This window comes from Panthera pardus, unplaced genomic scaffold (genome assembly GCF_024362965.1).
Source record: "Panthera pardus isolate Hobbes unplaced genomic scaffold, ASM2436296v1 HiC_scaffold_21, whole genome shotgun sequence".
NCBI lineage: Eukaryota > Metazoa > Chordata > Mammalia > Carnivora > Felidae > Panthera > Panthera pardus.
This window is the reverse complement of record NW_026526777.1, coordinates 6,924,605-6,939,356: the sequence shown is the minus strand read 5'-3', so window position 1 is coordinate 6,939,356 and position 14,752 is coordinate 6,924,605. Positions and strand designations below refer to the sequence as shown.

The 14,752-nt window shown below is 46.9% G+C and overlaps 1 protein-coding gene and 1 long non-coding RNA gene across 6 annotated transcripts in view; one reads left to right on the top strand and one right to left on the bottom strand.

Moving 5' to 3' along the window:
* Positions 1-14,752, bottom strand: part of LOC109276651 (uncharacterized) — a 34,079-nt gene that overhangs the window by 8,661 nt on the left and 10,666 nt on the right. For 2 of the 3 annotated variants that reach the window (XR_002084780.2, XR_002084781.2), the window contains 2 exons: positions 14,214-14,334; positions 11,600-11,690 (listed from right to left, as the gene is read on the bottom strand). This is a non-coding gene — a long non-coding RNA (uncharacterized LOC109276651). Of the gene's footprint in view, positions 1-6,667; positions 11,691-14,213; positions 14,335-14,752 lie in introns of those variants that run through there. The other variant, XR_008424534.1, reaches the window with a different exon arrangement.
* CCDC190 (coiled-coil domain containing 190) lies at positions 3,644-12,167 on the top strand. 3 transcript variants are annotated; one of them, XM_019465732.2, is made up of 5 exons: positions 3,644-3,987; positions 5,029-5,227; positions 10,092-10,215; positions 10,486-11,053; positions 11,242-12,167. In XM_019465732.2, exons 2-5 carry the CDS (start codon positions 5,041-5,043, stop codon positions 11,356-11,358), a joined length of 996 nt encoding a protein of 331 aa, XP_019321277.2. In that variant the 5' UTR covers positions 3,644-3,987; positions 5,029-5,040; the 3' UTR covers positions 11,359-12,167. The 3 variants fall into 3 exon arrangements, with proteins under 3 accessions (XP_019321277.2, XP_053764920.1, XP_053764921.1); XM_053908946.1 differs by having other exon boundaries at positions 3,646-3,987; positions 10,486-10,886; positions 11,242-11,351; XM_053908945.1 differs by lacking the exon at positions 11,242-12,167 and having other exon boundaries at positions 3,645-3,987; positions 10,486-11,065.

Genomic DNA, 14,752 nt, shown 5'->3' with positions numbered 1-14,752 from the left:
GGTCTGTGATCTTATGAGAAAGAATTCAATCTTTCACAATTAAGCACAATTGTTAGCTATCAGTTTTTCATAGCTATCCTTTATGAGACTGAATAAGTTCCCTCTCAGTCTTGGTTTGCTAACAGATTTTACCAAGAAGGAATTTTGGATTTTGTCATCCTTTTTATTTATCAAGGGAGCTAATTATATACTTTTCTTTATTCGTCTGTTAATATGATGATTCACATTGATTTATTTTCCAATGTTAATCACACTTCCATTCTTGGGATAACCACATTTGGTCATAATGAATTATCCTTTTTATATATTTGATATATTTGATAACATAGACCTTTACATTTATGATCACAAAGGATGTTGGGGCACCTGGGTGGCTCAGTCAGTTAAGTGTCCAACTTCAGCTCAGGCCAGGATCTCACACTCTGTGAGTTTGAGCCCCACGTCAGGCTCTGTGCTGACAGCTCGGAGCCTGGAGCCTGCTTCAGATTCTGTGTCTCCCTCTCTCTCTGCCCCTCCCCTGCTCAGGCTCTGTGCCTCTCTCTCTCTCTCAAAAAAGGAATAAACAATTTTAAAAAAAAATTTTAAAGAATGTTGTTCTATAGTATTCATTTTTCTTGTAATGTCTTTTTCTGGTTGTGGTATCCAGGTTAGGCTAACCTCATAAAAATAATGCCTCCTTTTCAATTTTCTGGGAGAGTTTCTGTAAAATTGGTATTAGTTGCTCCTCAAATGTTTGGTAGAATTGCCCAGTTTACTGTGCGGGAAGGTTTAAACTACAAATTCTGTTTGTTTCATCTGTATGAGGGTATTTAGTTGATCAATGTCTTTGAATGATCTTTGGCATTTTATGTCTTTCAAGGAATTTGTCTTTTTCATCTAGTTTGTCAAATTGTTGGTGTAAACATATTTATAATACTCTATTAGCTTTTTACTATCTATCTAGTCTGTAGTGATGTCCCCTCTGTTATTTCTGATATTGGTAAATGTTGTCTTCTCTCTTTCTTTATTACTTTTTTTTTTTTTTTTTTTAGCAGTTAGATTTTGTATACTTTGGAGTCGTTCTATTCGTGTTTCTTTTGCTTGGGATTCATTGAGCTTCTTGAATTTGGTACTCCTCCCTGCTGATCCTAGCTGCCTTGTTTTACTGGACTTCTAGCTCTGTCTCCTCAACTCAGGGAATCCACTGCCTGTCTGCCCATTCCTATGATGTGGCCTGCAAACTCTTTCCAGCAGTAAGCTTGGCAATCATAAAGATCCCTGGCTTGTTTCTGCTCTCTCAGGGACTGCTATCCTATCTGTCTGATGTCCAATGGAACAAAAAAATCATTTCATGAATTTTGTCTGATTTTTACATTGTTTCATATAGAAGAGTAAATCTAGTTCCTGCTACTCCATCTTTGCTGGAAACCAGGAACTAACTTCTACTGAATATCTACTATGCACAAACACTTTTCATTTCTTCTTTCATTCAATTCTATTAGAAGTCCTATGATGAACATACACTATTAGTCCTTTTCACAGATGAGGAAACCAGGGAATACGACAAATTAATGAACAAAGTCATACATCGTATTAAATGACAGAACTAGGGGCAACTGGATGCCTTGGTAAGTTAAGCATCTGACTCTTAATTTCAGTTCAGGTCATGATCTCATGATTCGTGTGTCAGACTCTGAGCTGACAGCACAGAGCCTGCTTGGAATTCTCTCTCTCCTTCTCTCTTGGCACCTCCCCTGCTTGTGCTTTCTCTCCCTCTCAAAATAAATAAATAAATGTAAATAAATGAATAAATAAATAACAGAATTATTTGATCACAGATGTGTTTTACTACAAAAGGATGCTACCTCCACATAAAGCAGAGAGACAGAAAAGTGCACGAATGCAAATAAATAAAATACACTCTGTAAAATTTATTTTAATCATAACTATTTAAATGATCAGTTGAAACTGCCCCTTTTTCTAGTGGTGACAGCAAGATGTGATCTGGGAATGACAATTTTACATTTCCAATGACTATCTTTGTTGATTTTCCTTTCTTGCCCTTTAATGGTATCATGGGCAGGTTCTCCACATCTCCGGCCACTTTGGCTATAAAAAGTCCAGTCCACTTTGAAGTTCCAATCCCATATGCAGTCTAAACCCTTCCCTCACTAGACTCCAAGGGACTTGGGAGAGAATTTACCAGTCTTCCTTCTCCAACCCCTGGGGTGGCACGAGGAACATGGTCTTGTTTTGTATACTTCCCCTCCCTGTCTTCTCAATATCTGACCCCTCTGAGGTTGAGGGGTCAAAGGGGAACAGAAGAGGCAGAGCTCTTCCTGTATAACGGCTGCTTGGGTGGTGCTGAGGCACTACTAGTCTTTCCCTGACCTGTGAGGTTCCTATTTTCCTGCTGTGCTCTGCTCTTAAGATGTATTTTCACGAGGAAGCTCACCTTCAGTCAGCTCTCTCTGTCCCTGCTCCTTTGGCCCGGCGTGTAGTTCTATACCCGCTCTGGTGAAGTATTACCTTACTTGACCTAGAGTCTTCCATGGTTTCTGCCTCCTTCTATAACCCCTCTGCCCCTTCACGTGGAGCCAGGAAGCTGCCGAGGTCCTCTTTGGCACTCTCAAAGGACCAAGGGGAGCTAGGATGGGTTTGGCCACCATTCCCTTGCACACTCACCACACTAAGGCTCATTCCTGTCCTCCAGCCTTGGATTATCTCTCCAAGCCTCCCTTCTCAGCTCTCTCTCAAGATGACACGGAGTAAGCAGCTTTTCTAAGAAATCCCTCACCATCATCAGCCCTGGCGGCAGCGAAGGGGAATATTTCTGAGGTTCTGTGGGTCATCGAGTCCCTCTGGGGAGCGAGCTGCCAGTCTCTTCCCCTGCTGGCACTCTAAGCTCTAGGTTGGTATTCTTGGAATCCCCAGCGCCTTCATTTAAATTCTGGAGGTGAGAGAATTACCTCATGGGAAGGGATGGGAAGGGAATTACCTCCTGCTGAGAGAATAATGGCTTTCCCCTTTCCCTCCCCCTGTCCCCAGTAATCTCTTCATAATAGCTTGTTTGCTAGGTGATGACTGTGGGTAATAGGGCTGTTTTCAGTCCTCTCAGCAAGCTCTGGGGGGGGGGGGGGGGATGGACAGGTCCTAGGACTGGCAATCCTCTTTAGACTGACACAGGAGTGCCTCTTGTTTTCCAGCAAAGCCCCACCCCACCCCCCCGACCCCCGGCAACAGTAAAAATCCCACTTAATATCCTGTTCTACAACCCGTAGTTCAACTGGCCTTCTGCCGCAGCTCTCCAAACTCTGATGACAAAAGTCAACTTCAAGTTCAGTTTGCCTAATTCTGTGGTCACAGCTGAAAATCTCAAGAAGCTATGAAGTACACAAGACACGTAGAAGCCCGAGAAAAGCCAGCAGGGTGTGCAACAATGCAGAAAGAAACAATTCACGACTCTCGCCACAAAATGTGCACATTCTGACCAAGGCAAAAGCCAAAACCAAAACTGGGTGCCTTCTCTGGGAGCGTGATTCCCAAGAGGCAGGAAGGAGTGTAGTGGGCGGGGGGAGGGGAGGGTATGGCAAACCAGGAGGAAAAAGAGAGGGGGGGCGGGGAAGGAGAGAGACTGTGAGTACAGCAAGACACTCTCTGCTTTCATTCTTGGTTCCCATGGACACAACCCAGAAGGAGCGCTGTGGGCCCCGCTCTGGGAGGGCTGGAAGCTGGCAGTCTTCCTTAACTCACAGAGCTATTTAGAGCACTGGGATTGGTGCCCGTGTCCAGGGAGTTAGCATGCCCGTGTAGGGGAGGTGGCATGGGAGAGAGCTTAAAACGTATTCAAACATTCTACCCCCCACCCCCGCCCGGCCTCTCCCTCCTCGCTCCTCAACACCAAACTCCTAAATTTTCTGAAGGAAAACAAGTGCATTAATCCAGTCTCAGCCTCACGCCGCAAAAGATACAAGCAGCATTCTCTCGGTGAGCAACCTGGCTTTGTAGGTAAGTGCCACCCACCCGTCCTTTGTTTAAAGTTCAGTCTACACTTAGACTATAAAGCAAGCTGTCTTAACGCGTCTTTCCTGGGCCCTGGCCTTATCCTCCCTTTCAACGCCAAGCTTTCTCCTGCATTATTATCACCAAAGCTCCATCGATAGCGATGCATTTATATCCTGGGCACATATTGTGCTCTCAGCGCTGAATATGTATTGCAAAGGACTCCAAGGCCAGGAAGGTGTGTCCAGCCTGTGTGTGCGATAGAGTTCCCCAGAGGAGGAAGCCAGCTTGGGCTTGGGGATCGGGGGACAAGAAGGGCAGAGACCATGGGGCTCTGAAAAGACGGGTGAGGGCGTCCAACCCAAGCTGTTTCACCAGTGCCGCCCAGACTGCTGGTCTGGGATGCCTGCACCGTTTTGTGACCAGTAGGTCCCGACCCTTCCCATATTCGAAATGTTGATTGTTCAGATTTGGTGTGGATCCTTGGATTCCACAGCCAGAAGTCTGAAAGCCCCCTTGGGAGTAGACACTGTGACTCAGTCACCACCACCCTCAACACTTAGCATAGCACCTAGCACCTGGTAGGCTAACAGGCTGCGTGGACCCATGCATGTGTGAATGAATGAACAGAAGGGGCCCCAGAATATCTCCGCCTAAGTCCCAGATCCTCTCTAGACCCCCGAGCAGGCTTTTTGGGGAGGCTTCAAGGAACAGAAGGATCTCTTTTATTGGGGGCATCATGCCTTACAGATGTAAAGTGTTTCTATTTTTTTCCCAAAGAGTTATTCGTATGCTTGATCTTCACGGCAGTGTGACTGGGGCCCTGGGGGACCCTATCATCTATCACTATCTTATTGACAAGGACACTGAGCCTCAGAGCAATGATTTTGCCCTCAATCTGGGAATCCATTAGGATAGGGCCAAAGTTCCCAATGGTGTGACTTCATCGAACGCTGAAACCTGATTGAAAGCTAGGGGTCTGGGTCCCCATCTTGCTCTATCGGGTGAATCGCGGGGCCTGGGAGAATCTTGTTTTACTGCCCCTAGATCGGGAAGAGGATGGAGAGGCACATGGTCGGGGGGCCTCTGTCTAAGCACTTCGATTTGGAGAGGAAGAACGCCAGGCAGGCCGACGCCAGGCTCAGCCAAAGACTGCAGAGACTGGAGCGGGTCTGCCTCTACCACATGAAGTTGCTGACCCGCGAGCAGAGACAGCTCCAGAAAGAACTGCAGAGGCTGCGGGAAGGTGAGGCCTCCGGCTCTGGGGAAAGGCAGGGCGGCGAGCCATCGGGCTGAGGCCAGAGTGACACCGTCACCTCCTAAGAGGGCTCTCTCAGGGGCCTGAATCCCAAGGAAGCAAAACCCTGACCCGACCTGGATTTCAGGCTGCCCTCCCTTCCACAGCCCTCCTTCCTCATGTACACAGCTCGCTGGAGAGGCTCACACAACAAGCCTTTTTGAGCTAATACCTCTCAGGCTTCCAGTCACTTCTGTGTTTCAGATGAGCTCTGCCTCGCTTAAGTTCTTCATTGCCTTCTTTCTTATGTCTCCTTCCGCTGTCCTTTCACTACATCTGGGTGGATTTGGTTTCACCTCTTTTTTTTTTTTTACACCTGGTCAACAACCATGGATTGAGCAACTGTCAATGTGCAAGCCGCCTTAGGAAAGGGAAGTGAAAACAGCCAAAAAAAGACCCCCGGGCTTAGCGACCACAGAGCAGCTATCCTCGAACTGATGGCCGCCCTCCGAGAGGGCTGAGGACAGAGCATTCCGCCATTTTCAACACTCTCCAATGTTGGAGACACGGAGGGCCTCCTTGCCTTCTGGGCAAAAGGAACTTCTCAACCACCCTTCTTGGGCTTTAACGTGTGTTCCCACTAGAGCCTGCAGATCTGGCTTCGATTAGAAATTTTCAAATAAGCCATCGTGGTGTATTGGTACTGTGTTTTCTTTGACTCCATAAGCCAAAGGGCAAATATTTCTGTCATTTTCCCAAAGAGGCCTCTTTACCTATAAGCTGTGTGCTCCCATTCTTGATACCATTGCTCTTCCAAAACACCCCCAGTCTCCACAGAATAACCCTTTCCAAATGTATACATCACTTAGAAGGCTATCTGGTTCACAGAGACTATAGCGTTAAGTAGTGATAACAAAAATAATGTAACTAACTTCAAAAACTAGTTCCTAGTTCGTAGCTACTGGTCGTGGCAGAACGAAGGACTACACGGCGGTGTCCAGAATCTCGGACTTTCCAAAGCTGTCTACACCATTCAGTAAAAATTGAGAAGGAGAACTCCTTTCTCAATGATCCCATTAAAACATGGTGGCTTGGGGCATCTGGGTGGCTCAGTCAGTTAAGCGTCTGACTCTTGATTTTGGCTCAGGTCATGATCTCACAGTTTGTGAGTGTGGGCCCCCCTTGGGCTCTGTGCTGACAGCACAGAGCCTGCTTGGGATTCTGTCTCCCTCTTTCTGCCCCTCCCCCTCTTGTTCTCTCTCTCTCAAAATAAATAAAAATAAACTTAAAAAAAAAAAACATGGTGGCTAAGAACATAGACTCTGGACCCAGATTGTCAGGGTTGAAACACTGACTCTGTCACTTCCTAGCAGTGAGGCCTTGGGTGGCTTGCTGGACCTGTCTATGCCTCAGTTTCCTCACATGTAAAATGGGAAAGACGTTCCCTACCTTGTGAAGTTATCTGAGGATTCAGCAAGCACTTGGAACAGGACCTAAACACACAATCAGTGTCATGTAAGTGTTTTCTCCTAGGCCTTAATCAATCAGTCAATAAAAGATGATTACAGGATTAAACCTTGCTACTGCTTTGTTGAAAATTGCCACCGTTGTGTAGTTTATAGAAGCCGCATCCATCCTTGAAAGAATTAGGTTGTGATATTACTTCAAAATTCAGCATGCATGGGGGAGGGGAAGGAAAAAAAAAGTTAGAGAGGGAGGGAGCCAAACCATAAGAGACTCTTAAAAAAAAACCGAGAATAAACTGAAGGTTGGTGGGGGGTGAGAGGGAGGGGAAAGGGGGTGATGGGCATTGAGGAGGGCACCTGTGGGGATGAGCACTGGGGGTTGTATGGAAACCAATTTGACAATAAATTTCATTAAAAAAAAAAAATCAGCATGGAAAGGATCCACCCCAGCTCGGCAAAACTACGGCCCTTCTCACTGACGGCAGGTGCCGGAACTCAGAAGCCCTGAAAATGCTGCAGCATGTTCCAGAGGAAAACCAGGCATCGTGAATCAATGTAAACGTGTTTAGGTCTACACAGCTAATATGTGGACACAGGAGTGAAGAGTAATGTCCAAACAGCTGGTCTGGGGATTATTTCTAACCCAGGTTGGGTCTGAAAGATGACTCAGAGCAAGTAGCTGAACTTCTCCGCTTTCCATTTCCCTGTCTTAAATGGTTACAACAAACTAGACTAAGAGCTCACACACTGGCAAAGAATCTTCGAAGCCATCTGGCTGAATCCCACTTCCATTCTCAGAAAGGACACTGAAGGCCATATACCTATTTTCAGGGAGGGGGCGCTGGTCATGCAAAAGGCCAGGCCCCGAGGTAGGTGGCTGTGCTGGCCGAGTAGAGAGTTTGCCCCAGCGGCAGGGGGTGTGGGGAAAATCTGGACCAGGAGGCAGAAAACTGATTCAGGGGCCTCCAACTCTACGTCCTTCAGAAAGTTATATCCTCTCTAACCCTCAGACTTTTAGATGGTAAAGTTAAGGGAAAGGGGAAGAAATAATATATATTAAGTCTCAGTATTTATCAGGCACTGTACTGGGCAGTGTTTTCCCATGATTCACTCACCAAAATTGTTACTGAGATTCAACTATATGCCAGGTGGTGGACTGTCTAAAGTGCATATTCCCAGCCCTCATCTGTAGAGATTTGGATCGGCAGGTTGGGAATCGGGCTCAAAAATCTACATTCGCAACTGAGGTGGTACTAAGGCAGATTATTCTGGGACAGGTATTTCGTGGACCGGACTTTACAAAGCACTGTGACAGCTACTCCCATAGGTGAAGGAATGTAAATGTGAAAAAAACAAAACAAAACAAAAAACCATGGTCTGTGCCCCCTTCGATGTTCACATTTGATTTGGAAGGTAGCGGTGCTTGTGAAAAAATGATGATACAAGATACTAATTACTAAATTAGAGTTATTTGCATAGTAGGACACGAGTGTAAGAAGATTCCTATGTCTATCAAAGGAACTGAGGTGAGATCTCCCCAAAGAGGCAGAGTGTAAGCAGAATCTTAGAGGAGGGGGAGAATGAAGGGATGGGGGGGGTGTGGTTTGTCATGAGCACATGTGGAGTGAGGCCACTCCTGCGAGAAGGAAGAGCACGTACAAACGCGTGTGCATGTGTGCACAAGGCTTGCTACAAACAGCCCGGTACTGAGGAGGCTAAGGGGCGAGGAGAAGATGAGGGAGGCGCTGTGTAGACGCAAAGCGGTGTAGACAGTGTCTCTGATCACGAAGAGGGTGATGGGTCTTCCAAAAGAGTTTAGATTTCACCCTATCGCGTCTGGGAGTGGGGAGATGACACATTCCCTCTGGCTGCAATGTTTAGGAGAATTCCAAAGCCCAGGCCTAAACTGGGGAATCGGCCAAGTGAGGAAAAGAAGTATTTTGCGATATTCGGAAAGTGGAATTGTCAGAGCTTTGTGATTAATTATGCGTCCCGGAGGAACTAAAACCAGAGTCAAGAGTCTATTGCCTGGCACAGGGCAGGCATCCAAACAGCCTTGTGAGTTGGATAGCTGGAGGCATACAGGTGGCATGCCTCCACAGGAGAACCCTGGAGAAAGATCAAGTTTTGGAGAAAAGATACATTCGTTTCTGAGCCTGTTGGCCCAACAGGGCTAAACTGCAGAAGAATGGCCTGGGCGGGAGAAGTAGCTTAAAAATCTCCTGGCTTATAGGAAATAGATGAAGTTCTTACATGGTTCAGACCTACACACATACAGGCAGGCACGCACACACGCAAGCAGGTGACGGAGGAAGAAGGGCTCACAAAAGACTATCTCTTGTCTCGACTACCTTCCAAGGCAATGATCGGATGAAACAGTGTTAGGAGATGAATGTGAATTCTAGTCCCCTCATCTGGACATGTTCCCTCTGCCCGGTGCCTGCTAACCCCAGTGCAGGTTCAGGGGACCCACTCCCATTAAAGCAAACCAGTGCAAGGCTTTCAACCCCAAGTGAGCGACTCATGAGGTGTCTTGAAAACTAACTGGGTCCTCCACAGGGACCATGACTACAAGATGCCGAAACATTTACTCCAAGAGTGAAAAACCCACTTACTCACAGCCAGCAGTTGCCGCTCGTGGTTTGGGCGAGAAGGAGGTCACATAATTGAGGTGAATGAAACAATAGGGCGCCATCTCTGGGTATCGCTCACACCTAGTTATTTTGCCTTGAAGACACCAGGCTTGTCAAGTACAACATTCAAAAGCAAAACCTCCACGGGCCCCACAGCCGGTTTAAACCTCTGATCTCAGTGTTTCTAAATCCTTATTAACATGTCGTAGGTCATGCCACACCGGGGGATAGCTGTAAGGTTTTCTGTCTTCATCCATCATGGCAGATCAGCCTTATGTGTATGTGGTCAGAGGGTATTCACATGCTCCTTCTTTGCCCAGAGTCCAGCATCCTTTCCCTTCTTCTCTTACTAGATTAGTTTTTAGGGCTTCCATAAGAGAGAACCACTAACTGGGTGACTTACTTATTGTCACATGGTTCTGGAGGCTACAAGTCCAAGATCAAGGTGTCCGGAAGGTTGATTCCTTCTGAGGCTGTGTGGGAAGGACTTCTTCTAGGCCTCTCTCCTTACAGTGTCGATGGCTGTCTTTCCCCTACATCTCTTCACACTGTCTTCCCTCTGTGTCTGTGTCCAAATTTCCCCTTTTTATAAGGCTACCAGCCCTATGGATTAGGGCTCCCCCTAATGACCTCATCTTAACTTGACTATCTCTGCAAAGGCCCTATTTCCAAATAAGATCACATTCTGAGGTGCTGTGGGGATTAGGACTTCAACATGTGACATTTGGGGAAGACACGATCAACCCATAACCCTTATTCATTAACTCAAAGCAGATATTGTCAAGAAAAAGCTCTCCTCTGATTTGTGGAATGGAATTCAGAAGAGACCAGAAGACGTCCTTGTGTCCTCACCACCAAGAGGGAAGAAGCATGGAGGTCCACACACTAATAACGTTAGGTAAGAGAATGCTTGCTAAACTCATGGAGATGCCATTGAATCCCTCTTCCCAACTGACCTCCCAAAGTCATCCTCTCCCTGAGAAAATGTTGCCTTTTCTCCTTAAGCAACAAGACACTTCCCCATTCTGTGACCACCCCCTTCTCAGCCACTTCATTACCTCAGCCGATACCAACTGAAGGGGACCGTGGTCTGACACCTGGAAAACTCAAAATATGGGCCTTCTTGTTGTTTTTCACAGATCTTTCTTCTTTTTACCTCCTTCCCCAGAGTGCTGGCCACCAACATGACCCAAGAAATGTACAGAACTAAGTCCCAGATGCCTCTTTTCCATCACGCTGGCTTCAAAGACGCCACGAAAAGCAAAGAGCAGTCGCTATCTCAAAATTACAGAGCTTCTCACTTCACAGCCGAGAAGCCACAAGCCCAAGAAGAAGATTTCATGAGCCCACCAAAAGGCAAAGACTCCAACAAGGGCATCTCTATTCTGTGTCAACATCAAGATGTCTCCATCAACACCCTAGACCAAGGCCCTGGTTCGAGCCCAGTTTGTGAAAGTAGAACAGCACACATGGATGAGACCAGACCAAAGGATGCCAGCCTAAACCCAGACCCCAATGCGGGGAAACAAAGTCCCTTGAATCCCATGGAATGTGCAAGAAACTTGAAAGGCGAGTCCGTCACACCTACCTTCTTAGAGCTGTTTGCTAAGGTCAGAAATGCCCACTACCTCCGGCACAGGGTCCCCCCGGAGTCTGAGAGATTGCTTAGCATTGGGGAGATATTCGGGCACAAGGAATCCTTACAGCCCAGAACAGGACAGGAGTGTAAGAACAGGGTGAGCATCTAATTTCCTTCCTCTCTAACCACCTAGTGTAACCTCACAATAACTTGCTAAAAAGATGTATTCCTCAAGTAATTGTATATATACATACACATATATAGGTACACACACACACACACACATATACATATATGTCAATTTTATTTTAAACCCTCGGGTTTTTCTTTTTTTTCCTTTTACAGGGATATAATCTCTCACTGAATGAGCAATACAAGTATACAAAAAAGGAGGGGAGAGATGAATCTTCTGACAACACTTTAAGGGGTGCACATATGTTGCGGATGTCGTCAAAAATATGAATCTACATTGACGACTAGACTTTTTTCGAAAGGAAAAATATGAAGGGTCCTGCTTACGTTGGCCACCCTTTTCTTATAGGAAGTTCTTATGGTGCCACCTTCTGGCACAATGACATAGCTCTTCTCTTCGAGTTCACATCTAACATCCATGCGGGGAGAGGGACTCAGTTGGAAACAGTTACCATCATGCGGTCTATAATTAAAACCTGCTCTCTCCTGCCACAGCCCTGGGCTCATCGGGAAGTCCTTGCCTCACCTCTTTCCTTTCCACGTGGCTCCATTTTAGCTTTCTCATTCTCGTTTCCACGTGCTCATATCACACTTTCTGGATCCTAATAACAGAATAATACACAGTTTACAACATTTCCTCTAACATCTGACGTTTCTCTCAAGAAGCAAAGCAACAGAGGAAGGCGGGCCGGGGCGACAAAACCGATTCATGGATACTGAATGTATTCACACTGGCCCGTGACCAAGCTAGCAGGAACAGGGTCACATAGTTTACAGAACCCTTCTGCAAAGTGCCCCCAGCCCTTTCTTTTACGTCCTTCCTTCGTTCTTCCTCCTCGTCTTCTGCTTAAACCCCATCTGTCTCCATTACAATCACCCTCCAAGGGTGAATTTCCAAAAATGACTTATCCTACTTCTACGTGAGCCTTTTCTCTGGCTCAGCCACTGGAGGACGGGCCATCACCAAGGCAGCCGGGAGGGTGGCCCCAGCCTGAGCCTCTGCTCCACACGCCATCAAATCCGCCACTCCAAGGACACCTCAGTCTTGTGAGCTCGAGAAATAAACATTCTGCACATGCCTCCTCATAACTGTGCTTGTGTCTTCATAGACCTGACGGGCCCGGATCTGTCTGTGCTTCTAATGCCAGTATTTTGGACACGCTACTTTGAATGACATGTGATGCACTGCCACAAAATTGTCCATTTCCAGGGGCGCCTGGGTGGCTTAGTCGGTTAAGCGTCCCACTTTGGCTCAGGTCATGATCTCATGATTTGTGAGTTCCAGCCCCACATCGGGCTCTGTGCTGACAGCTCAGAGCCTGGAGCCCACTTCGGATTCTGTGTCTCCCTCTCTCTCTCTGACCCTCCCCTGCTTATACTCTGTCTCTCTCTCTCTCAAAAGTAAATAAAAAACATTTTTAAAAAAAAGAAGGAGGAGGAGGAAGAGAAGGAGAAGAGCAGTTGAAATCCCTGGGCTTCACAAGGCATATCAAGCTCCAGGATGGCTTGTACCCAGTCATCTGAAGTCACTCATTCATACCCTGGTCTCAGCTGGGGATACACGTGCTCCCCAAAAGACATTCGGCAGTGTCCAGAGACAATTCTAGTTGTCGCAACCCAGGCAAGGGGTTTAAGAAACCCCAACCTATATACCGTTGCATTAAATCTTTGCAAAACCCTCTGAAGGGTAGGAAATCCATGAGACGACTGCTTCTGTTTTATAGAAAAGAAAATCGAGCCTCATGATAAGCCAAGCGACTCTCTCCGTTCCAGAGTGTGACTGAGGCACAAAGGCCAGGATGCTGCTTTCCTGTACTAACTTCTCTCTCAAAAAGAGGGTGGCGGGGGGGGGGGGGGGGGCTCGTGGCACAGTTGTCCAATGGCTTGTGTCCTCATTTTCACTTTGAAATACTTTCTCCCTATAAATAAAAATCTTAAACAATCAAATTAGAAAGAAATGGTGAAAAGGAAAACTGAGTACTTCAATTTTGAGGGAATATGACACTTTTTACTACATCCATTCATGTATTTAGAGATATATTGAGGAGAATGTCTTCTCCATTTAGCCCCCCTGCCCCATGAGGAAAAGGGGGCTTTCACCTTGATACCTGAACCCATCCAATGGGCAGGGGGTCCATGCTTCACCTGTAGGCAGAGGCACCTGGAAACTCTGAGGTGGTTGCTCAGGGTCCCGAAGTTCTGGAGGCTGTTGAGAGGGACCCCAAAGGTCCCCACAACCCGTAGCGATTAGGTAAGTTGCTACCAGTAACTCTGGAGCAGCAGCCCCCCTGAGGGTGAAAGCCCCAAAGGCAAGGCGAAGGGAGGAGAACTTGGAGGGCGTCGCCCCCACACCAAGAACCCCAGGACAGCAGAGGCTCAGTCCAACCAAACAGAAGTCAACGGTCCCACATCACCAGCAACAGCCACCAGCATAGCAAGAACTGCTGAAAAACAAAGGAAAGCCAGGGCGCCTGGGTGGCTCAGTCGGTTGAGCGTCTGACTCTTGATTTTGGTTCAGGTCATGATCCCGGGGTCGTTGGATCAAGCCCTGCCTCAGGCTCCACGCTGAGCATGGAGCTTGCTTGAGATTCTCCCTCTCCCCCACTCATGAGCTCTCTCTCTCTCTAAAATACATTTTTTAAAAAAATTAAAAAACAAAGGGAAGCCAAGGATGTGTGAGCCAAGTCCTTCCCTCGCCCGACCCGACCCCAGCCCTGTGCAGGCGTTGAGACACTGAGGGCAGAAGGAGGGAGACAGGGGAGGTCCAACCTCACACTTGTGCTGAGCCCAAGCTGCACTGGGGTGGGGAAGAAAGACTTTAAATCGGACGAGGACCCAAAGTGATAATATCTAATGTGGTTGAAGAATGTCTACCAGAGATGAAACTTGTAAACCAGAAGTGACCGGAAGTTGTCGGATCAGACTGAGGTCGGATTAAGCCAAGCTGGTAGCAGTTACCGGGAGAAGAGCCCCCCACCCCACCCCATCCCATGGTTACACGTCATCGAGCTGGGATTTCTCAGTCTACTTTACAGGGAAGAGCATCGTGCTGAGAAACATTCAACAAGGAACACACGTGCTTATTACACAACCTCATCTCAGATGGGGCTGGGGATGTGGCTCACCTGAGACTTATAGGAGAAAATTTCCTTAATTAGATGTTGTATGAACTAGGCACCAGTCCTCCCATCGTCCTGCCACCGCTGCGAACATGCTCTGGGTCCCAACAGCTGCATCACTTAGAAACTGTGGATGAGATTTAATGTAATCAGTTCAATTACTTTGAATTGCTCAAGTTTAATTCCCTTCGAGTTGCACCACGAAGCTGGGCCAGGAAGAAACCTTCCCAGGAAAAGGAAAACACGTGCAACTATACATACAAAGACTCCAAACACACTTAACACACGTTGCTTGGAATCAAACCCAATGTTAGCATGGGGCTTCTCAACTCAAAACTATTTGTAATAAAATATTATTCCAAAAGTGTGTGACAAGAGAAAATGTAGGCAAGCTATCGATAAAGATGTCTAATTCTGCAATTCACTGCTGGGAATTTTTTTTCATGTTTATTTAGTTTTGAGAGAGAGAGGAGGATGAGGAGGAGGGGCAGAGAGCAAGAAGGACAGAGGATCCGAAGAGAGCTCTGTGCTGACAGCAGCGAGCC

What these genes read in the sequence shown, in the direction of transcription:
- CCDC190 (XM_019465732.2), top strand. Translation starts at nt 5,041, where the DNA reads ATGGAGAGGCACATGGTCGGGGGGCCTCTGTCTAAGCACTTCGATTTG. An exon ending in ACTGCAGAGGCTGCGGGAAG is followed by an intron (nt 5,228 to 10,091) that starts GTGAGGCCTCCG and finishes AACTCAAAGCAG; the next exon opens with ATATTGTCAAGAAAAAGCTC. An exon ending in GACAGGAGTGTAAGAACAGG is followed by an intron (nt 11,054 to 11,241) that starts GTGAGCATCTAA and finishes TTCCTTTTACAG; the next exon opens with GGATATAATCTCTCACTGAA.